The sequence below is a fragment of the Lepus europaeus genome, chromosome 11 (genome assembly GCF_033115175.1).
Source record: "Lepus europaeus isolate LE1 chromosome 11, mLepTim1.pri, whole genome shotgun sequence".
Classification (NCBI taxonomy): Eukaryota; Metazoa; Chordata; class Mammalia; order Lagomorpha; family Leporidae; genus Lepus; species Lepus europaeus.
The window spans coordinates 39,408,859-39,431,471 of record NC_084837.1 but is presented as its reverse complement, the minus strand read 5'-3'; the positions used below and the strand labels follow the sequence as shown (position 1 = coordinate 39,431,471).

General features: G+C 39.4%; 1 protein-coding gene across 3 annotated transcripts in view; it reads right to left on the bottom strand.

Moving 5' to 3' along the window:
• Nucleotides 1-22,613, bottom strand: part of RALGAPA1 (Ral GTPase activating protein catalytic subunit alpha 1) — a 265,029-nt gene that overhangs the window by 2,262 nt on the left and 240,154 nt on the right. For 2 of the 3 annotated variants that reach the window (XM_062205258.1, XM_062205260.1), the window contains exons 39-40: nt 8,759-8,883; nt 8,199-8,229 (exon numbers count right to left, since the gene is read on the bottom strand). In XM_062205258.1, coding sequence (XP_062061242.1) covers nt 8,222-8,229; nt 8,759-8,883 — 133 coding nt within the window. In that variant the 3' untranslated portion in view covers nt 8,199-8,221. Of the gene's footprint in view, nt 1-994; nt 998-8,198; nt 8,230-8,758; nt 8,884-22,613 lie in introns of all 3 variants that reach the window. The other variant, XM_062205261.1, reaches the window with a different exon arrangement.

The window sequence follows — 22,613 nt, the reverse complement described above, 5'->3', positions numbered from 1 at the left end:
TTTTTGTATGAAAATTTACAATTCCATTTTTCCACAAACTTTTTCAAGTATTTTTGTGTTTTAAGGCACTTTCATCCAGGTTTTGAGGGGCCTGAGTATATGAAAAGTTTGTGTCACAAGCAAAACCCCACCCATGTTGCAGGCTTAAATTTATACACTCCCTTACTTTGGAGGGAAACTTCTGGTTTGTTAGCCAGTGCAGCATACCTCACTGATGCTTCAACCTTGGAAATAATTATGCCAGCACTCATCTAATGAAACATTTGTGCTTAAGGTTCTAACTATTTAAAGAAAAGCAAAAATGTTCAATAAGGAGTACAGATCCTACTGTCCTACTGATTTGTTAAGTAGTTAAGGCCACGTTATACTTGGCGTACACATTACTAAGGGAAAAAATTTTGTGAACTCATAATCTAGGTCAACTACTTTTCTTCTCAAAGTATGTTCTACATTTGAACTGAAATGAGACAGCCCTTTGAAACACTAGGAGAAGGAAGTAATTCTGTATACCTTTATTCTTCCTGAAGATCTGAACTGGTTTGTAGTGGATCTATGTTGGGAAATCTAAATCCTACGAACCCATGGCCCTTGACAGGGAAGCGCTGCAGAAGGATAGCAGAGGAAGGTGAAGAGCGGTAGGTGGTTCATGCTTTTCTGGTAATGCACTGGGTTCCCGCGGTGTGGAAGGCCTTCCCGTGGCTGTTTACCTTGAGATGGCCAATGTTTTCTAGCGGAGGTTTTGGGAGGAAGAGAACTATCACTGCCTTTCTTTCTTTGTTGTGAATGAAGAATGGAGTAGCAAGCAGAAGTGAGAAAACAGAGAAGACAGGTAACAGACATGAACGACACAATGCAGAATTTTACAGATGTTAATCGAGAAGCAGAGGAGAGAAGAATCAGGATTTCGTTAGGAAATATAACCGAGCATGCAGTGAGTTCCAATGGGGATGTCTGACAATGGACAGTGCTTTGTACTTACAAATGTTATACTTACCAACTAACAACACAAGTTCACATAGGAAAAAAGAAGAAAAAGCATCTATGAGAGTTTCAGTAAACACCCACCTTTATTTAAAGTGTTCACTGTACTGGTGGCATATTAACCACCCAGCAATAAAATCTCTAGCACTTAACTGTCCAGTACGGTAGCCCCAATAAATTTAATCAAATTTAATTAAAACTAAATAAAAATTCAGTTTCTTAGTCCACTAGCCACACTTCACATGTTCAACAGCCACATGGGGTTAGGGACTGCTACACTGGGCAGTGCAAATGCAGAGTATTTCTACCATCGTAGAAAGTTTTATCGGAGAGCACTTATGGTCCACCAAACTCAAAGAATATTTTCCCCAAAACCAGTTTTTGTCTCCCTTATTTCTAGTTGAGTCCCCCTTCAGTCAACTGAGAGGCCTATCAGGCTTTTCCTTGTGGGTGGTGGATAGTTATCTGTAAGTTCCCATGTATTGGCAAATGGCATTTGTGCTATATGCTCAACATATGCAAACTCCACAAATAATTTACAGCGGATAGGCCTCAATTTTACATGTAAAGAATACAGTGATCCTACATGTCATTTCATCTCCTGGACCATAAAGAATGCAGATTCTCTTATATTACTATATCCCTAAGGAGAGAGTTCCCAGAGTACCTGTGGGCTCCCAGCTATATGTATGACATAGTGTTACTCTCTTGGAATGCTCACACAGTGCTTCTATCTTGATGGCAGAATACATTGATCCATGTATTGCACATTGGCTATAATTAACTTATTACAAATAACATGAATATTACTTTGGGAATCTAAATGGATTATAACAGGGAACTCAGTGGATTGTCAATTATGGTTTGGACAGTGATATAAATGATCAGTTTAAAAGTGGTAAAGTTACTGAACTAAGATACAATATATTTTTTAAGATTTATTTATTTGAACAGGGAGAGAAAGCAAAGAGACATCTATCTGCGGATTTACTCCTTAAATGGCCCTAACATCCAGGGCTGGGCTGGGCTCAAGGCTAGGGGCCAGGAACTCCATTCTGGTCTCCTACTGAGTGGTAGGGGCCAAGTACTTGGGCCAACTTCTGCTGCCTTCCCAGGCTCATTAGCAGCAAACTGGACCAGAAGCAGAATAGTCAGGACTGGAACCGGTACTCTGATATGGGATGCTGGCATGGCAAGTGGTTGTTTAACCTGTGCCACAAATGCCCACCCCCAGTTCATGACTATTAAAAAGAATGTGGGCATACTCCTAGATTAAATGCCAAGTATGTCACTTTACTACTTTTTTTTTTTATATAAAAAGTTACTTTTAATTTGAAATGCAGAGACAGAGAAAGAGAGGGAGACAGGTATCTTCCACCTGCTGGTTCTCTCCAAATTCTTGAAATTGACAGAGCTGGGCCAGGCTGAAATCAGGAGGCAGAACTTAGTCTAGATAACCACTGTGAGTGGCAGGGACCCAAGTACTTGAGCCATCAACTGCTGCCTCCCAGGTGCACATTAGCAGGAAGCTAGAATTCAAAGCAGAATTGAGATTTAAACCCTGGCAGTCAGATATGGGATGCAGGTGTCCCAAGTGACAAGTTAACTGCTGTGTCCAACTCCTGTCCCTGTTAGCTGTTTGAGCTTGAGCCAACTAATCTGTGGCATTTTTTATTTGTAAAATGGAGACAAGTATTTTACAAAGTTGCTGTGAGGATCAATGCTTACCATATGCAAAGATCCTGGAACAAAGTCCAGCTGCATAATGAAGGTGTTAAATAGAGAGGAGTAAAAGTTAATAGCCTTTGAATCAGGTTAGCGTTAGGTTAGGATTAGAAGGAAAGAGAAAGAAAAAAGTTTGAAAAAATTGGGAGAAAGGACAGAGTGCTCCCATCTACTGGTTCGCTCCTCAAATGCCTGCAGCTAGAGCTGTGGTTCACTCCTCAAATGCCTGCAGCTAGAGCTGAGACTGGGAGCTGGGACCTCAATCCAGGTTTCCCACGTGGGTGGCAGGAACTCAATTACCTGAACCATTATCGTGGCCTTCCAGACTGCACTTGCAGCAAGCTGGAATCAGCAGCTGCGGCTGAGTACGGAACTTAGGCACTCGTACGAGACGTGGGCGTCTTAACTGGTAGGCTAAATGCCCACCCCTAGGCATATCGATGATATTTAAGAACCTGCTACTGTTACAGAAAAATTCGGGCCAAGCGTGTAATATCTTACCTCCTTCTTATAAATGTGAGACCACATTTTAATGTAGGATAGATTAATTTGAGTTCATGTGGATAATAAATGGCAGAACTAGGATTTAAATCCCTATCTCTTTGCTTCCAAAGCCCACACTTTTACCTTGACAACCTTATATAAAGAGTTTTTTTAAAGGCTGGAAAAAAGTCTTAAAAATCCTCAATAATTTCTAATTTATAAATATGGCAGGTTGAGTGCTTGCTCTCTCTTCCTACTTCTCTATCAACAAAGAGATGAGAATATTTAGACTAAATGGGTAATAGTCACAAAATATTTAAGATGAATATTATTTGCCTCTTGGCCAGTAACACATGAGCCAATTTACAGAATGTTTTTGTCTATAATTTCAGGCCAACTTAGTGATTAATATGTTTTAAAACACTAATTTCTTTTTTTTTTTTTCTTTTTTGTCAGGCAGAGTGGACAGTGAGAGAGAAAGAGAGAGAAAGGTCTTCCTTTTGCCGTTGGTTCACCCTCCAATGGCCGCTGCGGCTAGCGTACTGCGCTGATCTGAAGCCAGGAGCCAGGTGCTTCTCCTGGTCTCCCATGGGGTGCAGGGCCCAAGCATTTGGGCCATCCTCCACTGCCTTCCCGGGCCATAGCAGAGAGCTGGCCTGGAAGAGGGGCAACCAGGACAGAATCCGGCGCCCTGACCGGGACTAGAACCCGGTGTGCCGGCGCCGCAAGGCGGAGGATTAGCCTGTTAAGCCACGGCGCCGGCCTAAAACACTAATTTCTACTCATTTAACACATTTATAGCTTATGTTATATATTTAAGGAAAATGGTTTTCCTATTGGCATCTTAAAAACTAGGATATCTGTAATATAACTGTCTTCTGAAGCTGGCGTTGTGGTGCAGCAGGTTAAGCCACTAACTGTGACACAGGTATCACATACCAGAATGCTGGTTTGTGTCCTACTCTGCTTCCAATCTAGCTTCCTGCTTATGGGAAGGGGACAGAAGATGGCACAAGTACTTGAGTTCCTGCCACCTATGTGGGAGACCTACATGGCCCAACCTTGACTGTTTTGGCAGGGGGTTGAGGGGAAGAGCATTTGCCAGGTTAACGAGAGGATGGAAGGAAGATCATTCTCTCTCTGTTGCTCTTTTAAATAAATAAATCTTCTAAGCCTATCTTCTGAGGGGTTAACATACTTTCTTTGAGATCATTTTAAAGCCTGGGAAGGGGAGGAAAGTTTAAAACAACTTAGAGAACAGACCCAGGATAAAACTTTACCCAGAGCAATGGCCAAAGTTTGATGATGCACACTACTCAAAGAATAAAAAAGATGGAACTGACCAGCATACACCCTATCCCTTCTACAAATGGCAAGACAGATCTTGTGACCAGCAAGAGTGAAGCTGGAATGAAGGTAGACCAGATGCTCCTCTAGGCCTTCCTAATCACCCTCTGCAGATTATCTCTCTCTATTGCGGGCACAAAAGTCACATGTGAATCCTATTTTTTTTTGTAATTTATTTTTTGACAGAGTGGACAGTGAGAGAGAGACAGAGAGAAAGGTCTTCCTTTGCCGTTGGTTCACCCTCCAATGGCCGCCGTGGCCAGCGCACCGCGCTGATCCGATGGCAGGAGCCAGGTGCTTATCCTGGTCTCCCATGGGTTGCAGGGCCCCAAGCACTTGGGCCATCCTCCACTGCACTCCCGGGCCACAGCAGAGAGCTGGCCTGGAAGAGGGGCAACTGGGACTAGAACCCGGTGTGCCGGCGCCACCGGCTATGAATCTTATTTTTATAATATCCCTTTAACTAAGATTTTTTTTAAACAACTACAAAAAGTAATATGTATGAATAGAAATATGTGTACACTGAATCAGATGCCAATCAATCCTTTGTTCCAGAACTAAAAATCTCTAATTTGTAGAAAAACAACCCAAAGGAAGGTATCTACTACTTCTGTTAGAATAACAATGTTAGAGGTGATCCTAGATATACCACACAACAGCCATTCAAAAACATTTCTCGCTGATGGGGTGAAAAAGACAATATTGAAAAAAATTATGGGTATATTTTTAATGCTGAAATTGAGAAATACAAACCAATTAATAAGATCCTGTTTCATGCTGGCAATCTACAATTTTATATTAAAAAGGGCAATGTTGAAAGACAATGTATATAACAGGGAAAAATAAGTTTATTTTTGAACTATCACTGTATTCTGGCCAAAGAGGGGCATAACTTCATTCTGAAGTTCATAGTTAGACGAAAGGTATTTGTAAATATAAACAAGTTAAAGTCACTGTTAAACTTTTGATGTGTTCCACACACATGCCTGACAAAGATAAAGGGATTTTTTCCTGTAATTTTTTTATGTGAAAGACAAGAAAAATCTAATAATATTTTAATGTCGTTATAGAAGATCAACAAAATGTGACATCACGATATTTCCCTCAATGACCTTAGGGATAAAATAATTTCCCTTGAGTATTACTCTACTGCCACAGACGGTACATTCTGAGAGAACACAGTTATAACGTTTATATGAATCAACTACAATACACCAAAATCTTATTTAAATAATACTAAAAGTTACATTTAAAAAAATCCTGTTTTGGACTTAAATATCATCACATTTGGTACATTACTGGTAACCAGAAAGTAAGTTTTAGTTCATCTTGAACTAAATTAACTAAACTTTAAACTATACTATTTAAACTTTATACTATTCCACTGAATAGAACTGTTACAGGGTTGGTTAGAAAGAATATAATCATCCATACTGGCATTTATTTGAAACATAATTTCAAATTACTGCTATTGTTATTGATGAGTAGTTTATAAAGTTGAGTCTCAATTGCACTTATGAATCAATTTCTTCAATGTGGTGAAAAATTTTATCATTGTGTTAAAAAATAAAACTGGGCCGGTGCCGTGGATCACTTGGCTAATCCTCTGCCTGTGGTGCCGGCACCCCGGGTTCTAGTCCCGGTTAGGCTGCCAGATTCTGTCCCAGTTGCTCCTGTTCCAGTCCAGCTCTCTGCTGTGGCCCAGGAGTGCAGTGGAGGATGGCCCAAGTGCTTGGGCCCTGTACTGGCGGGGGAGATCAGGAAGAAGCACCTGGCTCCTGGCTTCAGATCGGCACAGCACCGGCCGTGGCGGCCATTTGGGGGTTGAACCAACGGAAGGAAGACCTTTCTCTCTGTCTCTCTCTCTCTCACTGTCTAACTCTGCCTGTCCAAAAAAAAAATCTAAAAAACTTCATTCTTTCATGTCATTTTTGCAAGCCAGAAGTCAGGTACAAACTCCTATTATGTGGCTTATTTCCTAACTTCCCTTTCCCCTCTTTGACTTATAATTTGAGTTCCATAAGAATGGGATAGTTTATGATGGGAAAATCAAGACGTGAGAGAATTAGAAGAAAAAAAAAAATCATGCTTCAGATACCAGAGCATTTTTGCTACTGTAGAAGTAAATGTTTTATTTTTTGTTAAATTGAGAATTACTTTGATAAAAATTCTCTGTCATAACTAATAAGGTCTGAAAAAAGCTTGTATAGAGATGTATTCAGCAATGCTGATGGTTACTTACATAAAAACACTCCTCTGAAAATTAGAGTGCATGTCTCTCTAATGGTTCCTAAAAGTAATGCTAATTTTTGAAAATCAACTGAAAAAATTTGTAGCAAGTATTGTTTTTGTTAAAATTCACATTTTTATTGCCATTAAGAAAATTGTGTTATGTGAAACAACCTGAAGAATAAAGCAGCAGGATACAATAGAAACAAAGCCCACAGAGCCCTGACCTGGCTGTGGCAGCATCCCTGACTTCACGTCTCAGAATGCAAGGATACTACTTGCTCTCCATAGGTTTGCCCAGCTACATGTGGAGGGTATTACTTAAAGCATGAGAAGAACAGTAAGATGACAATTAGGAAGGACTCCAGCTGGCAAACAACCAGACCATAACTGAACAGTTTTTAGAAATTTGAAAGGAAAAGTTCATTCCAATGTGGTCCTATTATCATTATCATTTAACTTGTAAAATTTATGGCTTAACTATGTGATACACAAAAGTGTTATTCATATCTGTTTTAATAGTCTGATATTTAATCATATTATCAAGTAATATAATTGTTATGTATACTTAATGTTCATTTTGCTGTTCATTAACTTATTCTGAATATTTTTCTCTTAATGCCAAATTTAATTAATATAAATTTTATTTTAATTAATGAGAAATTTTAGATAGTGTCAACCCGTTAAAGCAAATTTATTTTTATCAGTCTTTCAAAAGACTCAGCCTAGTCTGTTTCTTTCTTTTCTACTTTATTAATTGAAAGGGATTTCAGTTTTCTGGTAAAAATATTTTTCTACTGGCAATTTAATGATGACAGAAAGGGAAACTTTGTAACTGAACCTTAATTTAGAATTGCAGTAAAAATTTTTTTTTCAAATACATTAGGCTAGAAAAGGAATGCTGTGCCTTTTAAACTTATTTAATATAAAGAAATTTTAATTAACAAAGGGTTTGAAGGCTTATTGTGATTAACTTTAAGACTATTAGGTTATCTTTTGCTGCTTCCCTTCAACACTGCAATAGTCATCTTTGTTTTTCAGGTGCCTATCACAGGCACACAGAGAATAACCATTTGATGAGGTAAGATATTCAAGAACAATGCAACACATTACAAAATACAAAGCCACACCACTGTAGTTCAATACTGCTATGGTTTTTTCATGCTGAGAAACCAAAAAAGGTCAATAGAACAAGGTATAACTAATTTCAACCAAAGGGTTCTATTATTAGTTATTTTATCCCCAAACCATGTTAGTGTTTCATGCAGACCTGGGGTGGTTAGTATAAATCTGGAAAAAATGTAGTGACAATTTCTGCAATGTTTAGTATGAACCAGGGCAGTGTTAAGTTTGAGTTCCAAGCTTAGAGCTTGCTGATTTTGAAAACAGGAACTGGAAGAACGGAGGGTGTTTTGGTTGACACTTCATCTTACCTTCAGATAAACAGAACTGATATTTAATGATCTAAAGAGGGAAAATAAAATAAATGAAACAATCATAAGGAGTGCAAGATATTACAGAATAGGAAGGCCACGAGTCATTTATTTTACTGATTTCTTCAAAATTAGTTAACTGTAAAAATGCAGTACCCTCTTACAGTCTTTAATATAATTTACTATATTAAGTACTTCTAAATCTTGACAAGTTTTTTTTAGCTATTCTTGTCCAAAAAATGTCATTCTCTCTAGTTGGGGGTTCATGCTCAACTTGTTTCTTTTGCAGATATTTTGGCAACGATCCCATGAGATGCAAGTCTCAATACCCATTAGCTCAGATAAAATGTGGTGCATGTACTTTTATGAATACTGTTGGCTTTTTAAGGAACTGCATTTAGGTAAAAGAAAGTATACATCAAATTTGCAGGCCAAATTCAAGTAGTGATGAAAAATATTATTTCAGTGATTAGAATTTTACTCGAGCAAAACTTTAGAACAAAAGGGTATTGCATTTCAAGTTTCAATAACAAGTAACTAATACTTGCTTTTATGCATACCAGTATCAGATGGTAAGTGATGGTAGGGAGCTGGAGAAAAAACCTGTGCTGCAAAATCTTCAAATGTTGTTGGTTCTAAATGGTGCTGGACAATTGTCTGCAGGTATCGCGCCCGCTCCTCATAGCTGGTTTCCTTTGGTTAAGGATTCACTCAAATGCAGCTTATATTGGGGGGGAAAAACTCATCAAAAAATAAAAACAAAAACAAAAAACTATGGTTATTAAGCCATTACTTCTTAATAAATACAATTATGAACTAATTATTTTTGTATACTATTAAAAGAATGGCCTTTTCAATGTGAGTTTCCTCCTCAGGAGACCACTGTAAATGACAGCTTAATGGGAATACATTTATTAGAAAATAATTATTAATATTACACTGTTAGAAGAAAGGAAGTTAACAGTTTACTTGAGAAAAGATTCAACTGCTATCAGGTCAGCGCAGGCTCATCTTGCTAATCAGCTTCCATCTGCAGATTTAATCTAAAAGCCATGCAATAAATAAAACACTTGAAAATACTATGTCTGAATTCTGTATTTTTCATTCTCAAAGATTTATTGTGAAAAATTCCTGCATATCTTCTTCCTTTTCTAAAATCCCTACATTTTTACAACAATTGTTCTCATTTTGAATGGAAGACTACTGTTGCTATAATCCTTGAATAACTCCATGAGGCTAAGATAAATACATAGCTGAATCCGTACGTCAGGAAAAAATACCTCGTCAATTATAACACTGAAACAAGCAGGAATATTTGCAAAGAAGCCACAGGACTCCTAAATACTAACAAAAGCATCTACAGGGCACTGACACTGACAGAAAAATACTGTACTTCCCTTTCACCACATTTTCTTCTCTGATATTATTGACAAGCAACCAGTACCTTGGAGTGTTGTTGCTTTTGAACAACCCACTCCAGGCTTCCTGTTTCAGCAGGTCTGATTGTGCTGTTAGCACAGAGAGGCCGAGAAAGAGAATATTTCCGTTGTTCATGAAAGCAACTATGGAAATGGCTGTCAAAATGTAGAGCAGCAGGCAGCAACATACAATTATCAGGAAAAACTCACATGCTGACTTCATGTCGTATAGTTCCTGAACTGAGAAATCAGTTAACCTTTCTTCTACAACTTTTCAAAGTTTTCCTGCTGTACTCAGTGTGCTATGTTGACATTTAAATAAGGATAATAAAAAAGTATATAAGACATTTAAAGAAGGGTAACAAAAATTTGCCTATTGGTTCTTCCTTTTTTCCAAAACCCACTGTAACATTTCCCCCTCAAAATGTCTTACTTTTGTAAAAAAAATGCAGTTTAATTATTATGGTTCTACGATTCTAGAAATTGTAGACCACGACTATAACCACGACCAAGAAAAATAAAATTTGAGAGGAAGCTAATTTTAAATGACAACTTGAAATGCATGTGTGATTCTGTAGCCAGCTGCACTGACAAGGCTGATAAGGAGACAGAAAAGCATAGAAGGTAAGGCTATCGTATATTCCTTATGTGCTTGACTTTGTGCTATCTTTTACCCTCTAAATAGCTGGCACAGTCTCTTGTTGTAGTACAATGTATTTTATGCATCCAATATTGAAATAGCCTAAATTCCAATTCTTTGAAATCCATTATTTTCAATTCAGTATACTAGGGCTAAACTTCAAAATAATTTTATTTCTGAAATGGTTAGCAACAGGACAAGATGGCTATATTAAAATGATGGGTGGTAGGGATTCTATGGGAAAATAACAGACATCTTTGAGTCCTCACATGGAAAAGTAATATAGCACTTTTAAAGAGAATATATGGTTATAAATGGAAGAGGATGAAACTGATGGTTCAATCTAAATAATACCACATATCTCACAACTTGTTGGAAAGTACTTTTTTCATTGGGGGAGATTCACAGCTGCCGAATTTTCTGCAGTTAATAGAGTCCTTTGATTCACAGCAGTGCCCCTTGTACAAAAAATACTGGCCTTTGTGTATTACCAGAAACTAATTTTCTATTTGGCTGAAAAGGGAAAAATGGGGTTATTGCTTCTCCCTCCTACAGAGCTTTTCATTATGCCTGATGCACTCAACTTCTAAGCTCTTCTGAGAAAAAAAAATAACTGAAGAGGCAAGAGGTAGAAAAATGAGCTTGTTAGCACATTAGAAGTGAAGTATCTTGGTGGGCCCTAGAAATTCCCAGTGGTGTGTTAACTTATCACTCTATGCATGCTGGCACTGATAGTCTCCCAATTGATCACTCTCTTTTCGCACCAAAGGTGCTGCCAGGAAGCAAAGGCTGCAGGCCCACAGGAGAACAGTCTGCTATCAAAACAAGCTGTTTTTAAAAGTCTGCTTGAATGGGTAAAATGCTTCATGAAAAGTAGGGTGGAGACACCTACCTGCTTTCAAAACGCTCTACTTTCAGAAGGCCTGTAAATGAAATATCTTACTTTATCTTATTATATTTAGAGCTTACACAAAAATTAGGCAGAAGGAAAGCACATGTTAGTATTTCTAAATCAGGGAGAGTATTTCCCGTGTACTACCTCATCAAACTAGGAAAAGGGAGATCTAGATCAGACATGTTTTGGAGGGGGCTTCTACTTCACTCTAGAGAAAGATGTCTAACACTGAAGAAACCCTAATTCACAGCTGCACAAAACTAAATTTATCCAGATCACAGATCTATATAAAAACACATGATCTAGTTAATAAAATTATTCTTAATTAGTAAAAAGAATGCTTTCTAAAATGAATTTTAAAAAGTTGAAGTACAAGTGGCAGAGAGAAAAACCATCAGGAATGGATGAATTTAAAAAACTACAGCACTCATCACATATTAGAGCAAGCTAAAATTTGACATTTCCTTTTTGGGAGATCATTAAACTTGGAAAATTATATAGTCGAGTAAGAACATTAAAACAAAGCAATCCAATCTGTTCTTTTTTACTTCGGAAAACGTACATAAACAATATATTCAACTTGCCATACTTAAACCGTACTTGTGAGTGCACAACAAGGTGCTTTCTATGATTGAGATGATAAAGTTCAAAACAGTGCTGTTAGCATCTGCAACTATAACCAGAATCCAAAGCACTTAATTCCTATCTCTCCTTATAATAGGTTAGACACTTACTCCTTAAAAGGCAGCTCTCTAGGGAAAACTTATTAGTACCTATAAATGGAGTAGCATACACAAACTAGATGGCTAGCAACAACACGACAATTCACGCTGTATTCCTACTGTGAGTGCATGTTGCCGTTGCCACTGAAATTAAAAACCTGAAATGGGTAAGATGATAAAAAGGTGAAGGTAAATGAAATTTCACAACAGAAATTCAAAGTACAAGATTAGGATGAATTAAAGTTTGTGTTGTAAATTTAAAACAAGTCAAAATTAGCTAATAAAAACCATTTGATAAGGGAGACCCTTAGCTGGTAGGAATCTTTGGTAGAGAACTAGCCAATCAAAAGAAATTACACACAGGTGCTGCAATCATGGCAATGTAATTATCCACTAAGCCCCCTTCCTTCTACTTTCTGAAAAGCAGAAAAGGGAGAAGGAATATATTCTAAAAATAATGAAGGAAATGAAACATTTTCTTTCTGTATTTCATTAATACTAGCATTATCACATTTTAACTACTTTTCAAGACCAGATATTAACAATCAAGTTCAGCCTAATTCTGTACAAACTTGAGTTACCTGTGTTACAGCTTTCTGTTACCAGGGAGCTTCAAAAAGTTCATGGAAAATGGAATTAAAAGTTTATTTTGGTGTAATTTTTTAAAAAAGCCATGTATATGCAGGATCCTCAGAAAGTTCATGGAAAATGTTTGTTATGGGAAAATTAAAGATTTCAATTTTTTGCACCAAAAATTATTCTTTTAGGCCGGCGCCGTGGCTCAACAGGCTAATCCTCCGCCTTGCGGCGCCGGCACACCGGGTTCTAGTCCCGGTTGGGGCACCGATCCTGTCCCGGTTGCCCCTCTTCCAGGCCAGCTCTCTGCTGTGGCCAGGGAGTGCAGTGGAGGATGGCCCAAGTCCTTGGGTCCTGCACCCCATGGGAGACCAGGAGAATCACCTGGCTCCTGCCATCGGAACAGCGCGGTGCGCCGGCCGCAACGCGCTACCGCGGCGGCCATTGGAGGGTGAACCAACGGCAAAAGGAAGACCTTTCTCTCTGTCTCTCTCTCACTGTCCACTCTGCCTGTCAAAAAATTAAAAAAAAAAAATTCTTTTAATTTTTGTGTGAACTTTTTCAAGTGTCCTCATGCTACATGGGGATACCACCACCTGTTCTTATTTACTTCACAGAGGGTGTTGAAGATACGGGATACAGGGTAACCCAAAAGTGCCCCTACATCTGTGCTGAGGATAGTTTATTCTGACCTTTGGCTTGTGTCTTTGTGAATAGCAGGTGCTGTCTCCAGGAGGGCAATTTTCAATGTTAGTTAAATAAATATACCTATAGTCATGTCCAAAAACTCTGATAACACTGATAATATTTTTTATTTGTGTAATGCACAGAGGGGCTTTTCACTTATTCTAATGCGAGGAAACTGATTATTTGTGAGGAAAACAAGAAGGAAAGATGCTGCAGAAGGGTAAGTAGTCTCAAATATTTCAACTTTATTTATATGGAGAACAGATAAAGGTACACTTAGTTTTAACAAAGCTGTAATATTTCATTCTCTGCAATAATTTTCGTTAAGCCTGTAACGTTGTTTTTGCTGATAAAAAAGAGAGCTTTCACTTGTGTGATGTCTGATTCCATGGTATGTACGGTAGGTTGTAATGTTAGTTGCCATCTTACTAATTTGAAAGAAATGAAAATTTGTATTCACACACACTTAAATTAGGGTACTTTAAAAAGTTCATGGAAAATGGGACTAAAAGATATATTTATTCTGACACAAAATGTTGGTATCCATGCACAGAGCAGGTCTTTAAAAAGTACATGGAAATGCATATTATAAATATTATGGATTTAAAAATTTTTTTGCATCCTTTTAATCTCATTTTCCACAAATGCTCTTAAGTACCCTTATACAAACTTATATATATATGTCTGTGTACATATATGCTACACATAAGAATGAACAGTTTTCACAAAAAAATGAAAGTTATTGTAACCAATATTAAATATTTGTCATAGTTTATTTTCCTTTTAAATTCAGGTTTAATGTTTTATTTCACAAACAAAAAAAAAACTCTGGCTCCTTTTTAAATAAATAAAATTATCAAGTGTTTATATCTGTGCTTAATATTATAGCGTCAGCGATTTAAGGCCCACTCTGAAATTCCTAACTTAGTGTATACTTGCCTATACTCATATTTCTGTGGCTTCTTTGTGGTTTCAGCAGTTAAGAATTTCATCTGCTTTATCTATTTACAAAATTCCAAGAACAGTAATTGTAGGAAGGAGCATTCCAACAGTAAACATTACTTAAAAATGTTGCTTACTGACAACATTTTTTAAAAAAGAGGATTACTTAGGCTATATCTGCAGCTTTGTAATTTGAGTATTAAAACTGAGTGGATTTGGGGCAAACTCTTCTGTTTTCACAAACAAAGCTTATAAATTATGGTTATAATCTGTGTTAGGTGCTGAAGATAAAAAGAAATTGGTCTCCCCACTATTCTATAACTAAAAAACAGACAATTAAAATATAAATAACATATGAGAATCACTGGGGGCTGGCACTGTAGTGTAGTAGGTTAAGCTTTCGCCTACGGGTCCGGCATTCCATGTAGGTACTAGTTCCTGTGCTGGCTCCTCCTCTTCCTATCCAGATCCCTGCTGACAGCCTGGGAAAATAGCAGAGGATGGCCCAAGTGCTTGAGCCCCGGAAGCAGCTCTGGCTTCTGATGGGCCCAGCTCCGACCATTGTGGTCCTCTCCCTTAACTCTACCTCTCAAATAAATGAAAAGAATCACTGGAGTATTAATCACCAACGTGAAGTAGTAACATTGAGGACCACCAAATCTAGCCCGTCACCCCAAGAAGCTGGGACAGAATTTTTTTTTTTTAAGAGAGAGGCAGAGGCTGAGAGAGATTACCTTCCATTAACTGGTTCATTCCCCAGATGGCTGCAACAGCCAAAGCTATGCCCCTCCAAAGCCAGCAGCTTCTTTTGGGTCTCCCACGTGGGTGCGGGGGCCCAAGCACTTAGGCTATCCTACAGTTTTCCCAGGCCATAGCAGAGAGCTGGATGGGAAGTGGAGCAGTGGGACTCAAACCGGTGCCCATATGGGATGCCAGCACTGCAGGTGGCGGCTTTACCAGCTACGCCACGGTGCCAGCCCCAGAAATGACTTCTTAAAAACAGTTTATTGGGAGAACAGGCATGAGTAAAGAGCTCTGTAGAGCCTGGGGAAAAGACTGGAATGCAGGCCCTGAACTGCAGCAATTACTGAGGCCCATGATGTGAAAGCCCCCTCAGCAGCCCTTTCAAGCTATCTTACTTGTGAGAAAGAATCTGGTTTCACTCCATCACTTGATCTTGCTGACCTTCTTTGGAACAACAACCAAAAAAAAAAAAAAAAAAAAAAAAAACCAAACAAAAAAAACCAAAGAACAAATATGGCATGATGTAGAAATATGTAAGGAATAACATTAAATGAAAACTGATGATTTAAAAAGCATTTATACTACAACAACTGCCTAGGAAAAAACTCATTTCTGAGATAATTTTTTTTTTCATAAAATTTACAATGTCTGGATTGTAGCACAGTGGATTTAGCTGCCGCTTGTGTTGCCAGCATCCCATTTGGGTACCAGTTTGTCTTGGGTACTCCACTTCCTATCCAGTTCCCTGCTAATGCGCCTGGGAAAGCAGTGGAAGATGGCCCACGCTCCTGGGCCCCTGTTAATCCTGGCTCTGGCCTGGCCCTGGCTGTTGTAGTCACCTGGGAAGTGAGTCAATGGATGCAAGATCTCTGAACTCTGCCTATTAAATAAGTAAATAATTTTTTTTTTTCAATTTTTAAAATATTTGTTTGAAAGGCATAGTTAGAAAACCCAAAGGAAAAAAAACCAAAGACTCAAGTCTGTCAGAGTACCTGCTGAACCAACGGCTGTGAGTGATGTTCTTATCAGCTGTACAACCTGCCACAGTGAATTTTCATCCCAAAATAAACTTTTCAACCATCTGAAGGCCCCAGGTCATGCAAGGGCACCTTCATCGTCATCTTTAAACAGTATAACGAGCAGAGGAAGCAAGAAAGAGGAATGTAAAAACAGTAAGTTTGGCAATGCTTTTTTTTTTTTTTTTTGCTGTCTCTAGATTTTTAAAACCAAAAACTGAACTGAAATCATCTAAATAGCTTAACTCTCAGCGATCTGCAGTTTATGGCATTGTGGAAGATTATTTTTATCTTGTAAAAAACTTGTTTAATATATATTTTTTAAACATTTCACTAGTGACTGAATTATATTTTTGCCATCTGAATTGACTTGAATGTCTCAAGACAGGTTAATATTGTAAAGTGTGTGTTGATTTCTGTTTGTGTGGACAGAAATGTACATGGAGAATTATTAAAAAAAAAAAAAAGTTAGAGAGGCTTTCTATCCACTGGTTCACTTCCCAAAGGCCATAATGACCAGGGCTGAGCCAGGCCAAAACCAGGATCTAGGAGCTTCTGGGTCTGCCAGGTGGGTGCAGGGGCCCAAGCAATGGCCCATTTTCTGCTGCCTTCCCAGGTACATCAGCAGGGAGCTGGATTGGAAGTGGAGCAGCTGGAACTTAAACTGGAGCCCATAAGGGATGCTGGCACTGCAGGCACAGCTTTACCCACTAAATCACAATGTTGGTCCCAATAAATACATTTAAAAAAAAATTCTACAATGCTATGAAGCAATGAATTTAGTTAAACTAATTATATTTGTTCAAGCAAGTGGTCACTTAGAAGAGAGAAGGGAAGATTTTGAGAAAATTCTATAGACAAAGTCAAATGTCTCAAACTGCTTTGTATGCTAAAAACAGAAGTAATAATACCCTTGAAAAATGTCTGAAGGTTGGCGCCGTGGCTCACTTGGTTAATCCTCTGCCTATGGCGCCGGCATCCTGTATGGGCACCGAGTTCTAGTCCTAGTTGTTCCTCTTCCATTCCAGCTCTCTGCTCTGGCCCGGGAGTGCAGAGGAGGATGGCCTAAGTGCTTGGGCCCTGCACTTGCATGGGAGACCAGGAAGAAGCACATGGCCCCTGGCTTCGGATAGGCGCAGCGTGCCAGCCATAGCGGCCATTTGGAGAGTAAATTAATGGAAGGAAGACCTTTCTCTCTGTCTCTCTCACTCTCTATAATTGTCAAATAAAAAAAAACCTAACATGTTAATCTTAAAAAAAAAAAGTCTGAAAAGTTTTAAATATATGTATTAAATTTAAATATATGTATTAAATTTAAATATATGTATTAAATGTATTTTATCATTAGCCCTAGAAAGGATAAAAATTTGAAGTTCAATAGAATACTTAGAAATAAATTTTAAAAATATTCATTTTTATTTATTTGAAAGGCAGAAGGAATGAGAGAGGGAGACATAGTCAAGGAGACACACCTTCTACCTACTGGTTCACTTTCCAAATGTTTACAATAGCCAGGGCTGGGTGAGACTGAAACCAGAAGCCAGGAACATCTGGGTCCTCGCCCTGGGTGGCAGGGGCCCCAGCACTTGAGTCATCCTCTGATGCACAATATAGGTAGAGGTAGGACTCCGATCCCAGACACTCAGATATAGGACGAGTGTCTCAAGCTGATGTGTCACAACCTTGGCCCTTAGGGAAAAATTTAAAGCACCAAAAGATATATACAATGCAAATCATAAAAAGTGATGAAAGAAATCATAGATGACACACAAAAACATGGGAAGATATTCCATGTTCATGAAGAATTAATCCTGTTAAAATTTTTGTACTACCTAAATCAATCTATAGATTCAGTGTAATACCCATTAAAGTACCCTATTGTTTCATAATAGAAAACAATCCTAAAAGATCCAGAATAGCCAGAGTGATTCTGAGAGGGCAAAAAAAGCTAGGGGCATCACAATACCTAACTTCAAAGCATACTATAAACCTATGTTAATTAAAGCAGCATGGTGGAGCCAGCATTGTGGTTTACTGAGTTAAGTTGCCAACTGTAATGCCAGCATCCCATGAGTACTGGCTGGAGTCCCAGCTGCTCCACTTCTGATCCAGGTCCCTGTTAAAGTGCCTGGGGAAGCAGCAGCAGATGGTCCAAGTGCTTTGGCCTTTGCCTCCCACGTGGGAGACCCGGAAGAAGGTCCTGGCCCAGCCCTGACTGTTGCAGTTGCAGTCATTTGTGGAGTGAACCAGCAGAAGGAAGGTCGGTTGGTCTGTCTCTTCTCTCCCTCATCCCCGCTCCCCACCCCTGGCTATCTGTAATTCTGCCTTCAAATAAATAAATAAATCTTTAAAAAACCAGCATGGTACTGGTGTGAAAAGCCAACACATGCATCAAAAACACAGAGAATCCTGTAATTCACATACAAATGCCTACTGATTTGTTTTTCACCTGTTAAGAACATACATTAGAGAAAGAATAGTCTTCTCAATAAATGGTGCTGGCAAAACTGGATATATATATTTAGAAAAATGAAATTAAACTCCTACCTCTCACCGTATACAAAAGATCTAGTCAAGATGGATCAAAGACCTAAATAAAAGACATGCAACTATGAAACTGCTAGAAGAAAATATAGGGGAAACACTTCAAAACACTAGCATAGGCAATGATATTTTTGGATAAGACCCCAAAAAGTGCAGGCAAAAAAAAAAAAAAAAAAAACTAGACAAATGGGATTCTGTAAAATTTAGAAGCTTCTGGACAGCAAAGGAAACAGAGTGAAAAGACATCCAATAGAATGAGAGAAAATATTTGGAAGTTACTAAGCCGACAAAGGAATATCCAGAAGATATAGGGAACTAAAAAGACTTAACCAAAAATCAACCAATCTAGTCAAGAAATGGATACATTTCTGAAAAGAAATACAAATGGCCAACAGATATAGGAAAACAATGCCCAATATCACGAGCCATCAGGGAAATGCAAGCCAAAACCACAATGAGATATTACTTTAACTCTGTTAGAATGGCTCCCCCCCAAAAAACAAAAAAAACCCAAAGATTTATTTATTGGAAAGGCAGAGACACATGGAAGGAGAGAGAGGGGGAAAGGTCTTTTATCTGCTGGTTCACTTCCAAAATGGCTGCAGGGCCAGACTGAAGCCAGGAGCCAGGAGCTTCTTCCAGGTCTCTCACTTGGGTTCAGGGGCCCAAGCACTCTGCTTTCTCAGGCCAATTAGCAGGGAGCTGGACTTGAACCAGTGCCCATATGGGATGCTAACACTGCACATGGAGGCTTAACTTTCTATGCCATACCACCAGCTCTAGAATGGCTTTTATCAAAAAGAAATAACATGTTAGAAGGTGGAGAAAGGAGAACTGTTATACATGGTTGGTAGGGATGTAAATTAGAACATCCACTATGGAGAACAATATGAAGATTCCTTAAAAACTTAGAAACAGGGGCTGGCACTGTGGTGTAGTAGGCTGGGCCTCCACCTGCAGCACTGGCATCCCATATGGGTACCAGTTTGTGTCCCGGCTGTTCCTCTTCCATCCAGTTCTCTGCTGTGGGCTGGGAAAGAATAGAGGATGGCCCAAGTGCTTGGGCCCCTGTACCTGTGTGGGAGACCCAGAGGAAGCTCCTGGTTCCTGGCTTTGGATTGGCCCAGCTCTGGCTGTTGCAGCCATTTGGAGACCTTTCGGTCTCTCCCTCTCTAACTCTACCTTTCAAATAAATAAATAAAATCTTTAAAAAACAAGTTATAAATAGAATTGCCATGATTCAACAATCCCACTATTAAGTATATATCCCCCAGGACAAGAAATCATTGTATGAGGGACTGGAGCTGTGGTGTAGTGGGTAAAGCTGCTGCCTGCAGTGCTGGCATCCTATATAGGCACTGGTTTGAGTCCCGGCTGCTCCACTTCTGATCCAGCTCTGTGCTGAGGCCTGGGAAAGCAGTACAAGATGGCCCAAGCCCTTGGGCCTCTGTACCCATGTGGGAGACAGAGGAAGCTCCTGGCTCTAGATTGGTGCAGCCAATTGGAGAGTGAGCTAGCAGATGGAAGACCTCTCTCTACCTCACTCTAACACTGCCTTTCAAATAAGTAAATAAATCTTAAAAAAAAAATTGTATGAAAGATACCTGCTCTACCATGTTCACTGCAGCAATATTTACAATAGCCAAGATAACACAATCAACCCAGGTATCCATTAACTGATGAACTGAAAAAGAAAATGTGGTTATATATACACAAGAGTATTATTCAGTCATAAAAAAGGATGGAACTGGAAGACATCCCTTTAGATGAAATAAGCCAGACACAGACAAAAAAAAAAAAAAAGGATCTGAACACAGAATGGTGATTAGTAGGGGCTGGGCCAGGGTCGGGAGGATGCATGCAGTGTGACAAAACGAACCAAACCCAAGTTAGATGGCAGGCCTAAGTTTCTGCTGGCGTTACACAGCACAGCTGGGTGAATATAGTTCACAGCAATGTTTTACAGATTTTATGAACAAGTGGATAAGTGGAGCTCCAGGGCTCCAAAGGAATGTCAAGGAAGGGGAAATGCTGATTATCCTGATTTGATCAGTATACACTGTATACATGTATATGTATGTCACACTGTGGCACATAACTTATGCACAATTCTTAAAATTTAAAAATTGAAGTATACTTCCTACTGAATACATTATCACTTCCACACAATTGTAAAACTGGAAAATAATTTGTACCATAGTAAATCAGGAACTGTATATAGGTTTTAAAAACCATCTTGAGGGCCGGTGCCATGGGTTGGTCTTCTGCCTGCAGTGCCGGCATCCCATATGGGTGCAGGTTCTAGTTCCGGCTGCTCCACTTCCAATCCAGCTCTCTGCTATGGCCTGGGAAAGCAATAGAAGATGACCCACATCCTTGGGCCCCTGCACCTGTGTGGGAGACCAGGAAGAAGCACCTGTCTCCTGGCTTCAGATTGGCGCAGCCCTGGCCATTCTGGCCACTTGGGGAGTGAACCAACGGAGGGGAGACCTTTCTCTCTGTCTCTCCCTCTCTCTGCCTGTAACTCTACCTCTCAAATAAATACATCTTTAAAAAAAACTTGAGAGAATATTCCAAGATAATGCATCATTTACTGAGAATATTTACAACAGTTTGAAGTATAGGAAGATATATATGTCCATCAACATTACTTTCAGGAAAAAGCAAAATGTTTATTTAGATATAAGCCTTGCCTCAATGGGCAGTGCAAACAGACTGCTCTATAAAACAAAGCTGCTGGGGAGTGCTGTGGCACAGTGGGTTAAGCTGTCGCCTGCCATGCCAGCATACCATATGAGCACTGTTTAGAGTCATGGCTGCTGCATTTTTGATCCTGCTCCCTGTAAATATACCTGGGGAAACAGCAGAAGATAATCTAAGTGCTTGGATACCTGCCCACCCATGTGGGAGACCTGGAAGGTGTTCTAGGTTCCTGGCTTTGGCCTGACCCTGCCCATTTGGGAAGTGAACCTGTGGATGGAAATTCTGTCACTTTGCCTTTCAAATAAATAAATCTTCGAATCAAAGTAGGGGGGGCCGTAGCCGTGGCACACTAGGTTAATCCTCCGCCTGTGGCGCCGGCATCTCATATGGGTGCCGTGTTCTAGTCCCAGCTGCTCCTCTTCCAGTCCAGCTCTCTGCTGTGGCCCAGGAGGGCAGTGGAGGATGGCCCAGGTCCTTGGGCCCCTGCACCCGCATGGGAGACAGGGAGGAGGCACCAGGCTCCTGGCTTCAGATCAGCGTAGTTCTAGCCGTTGCGGCCATTTGGGGGGTGAACCAATAGAAGGAAGACCTTTCTTTCTGTCTCTCTTACTGTCTGTAACTCTGTCAAATAAATAAGAAAAAGAGAAAAAAAGAAAAAGTAGGGGCTGGCACTGTGGCGCAGTGGGTTAAGACCCTGGCCTGAAGCACCGGCATCCCATATGGGCGCCGGTGCTGGTCCTGGCTGCTCCTCTTTCAATCCAGCTCTCTGTTATGGCCTGAAAGCAGTGGAAGATGGCTGAGGTCATTGGGCCCCTGCACCCACGTGGGAGATCCGGAGGGAGCTCCTGGCTTTGGATTGGTGCAGCTCCAGCCGTTGCGGCCATCTGAGGAGTGAACCAGTGGATGGAGGACGTCTCTGTCTCTGCCTCTCTCAGTGACTGTCTTTCAAGTAAATAAATCTTAAAAAACAAAGTAGGCAAAGCTGCTGATGGGTAAAGTTGGGGCTAGAGCCTCAGTCTCTTAATTAATAGTCGAGTGCTCTTTCTATATCTGTTGTGTGTAAAAAACCTCAGGGTGTATTAGGCAAGTTAGTTATGTCAAAGATAGCCAGAACAACGTATATTAACTTAAATTCTAAGACTAGTGGTTTTTTAAAGATGTTTGTTTATATATTAGTACAGTAAAATACTATTTTACTGTATTATATTTTAGCTATTATACTATAGTAAAAATCCTTGTATGTTCAAAATAAAAAGAAAAATTACATTTGGCATTTAGCTGTGAAATATCTTTAAACACGGGGCAAACACATTGTACAGGGTCCTAAATAATGAAAAATAAGAATTTTACTGAAATAAAGATATGGGTGGGTACATTTGCAAGGACATTTCAAGGGTCTCATGGCTATTATCCACAGTAAAGTAGAATGTTTTCCTGAACTGTATGGGTAATTAAATATTGCATGGGCTAATCGGCAATGTTGATTTATAAAATAAAGTATACTGCTTACTCTTTAAAGAAAAATCTG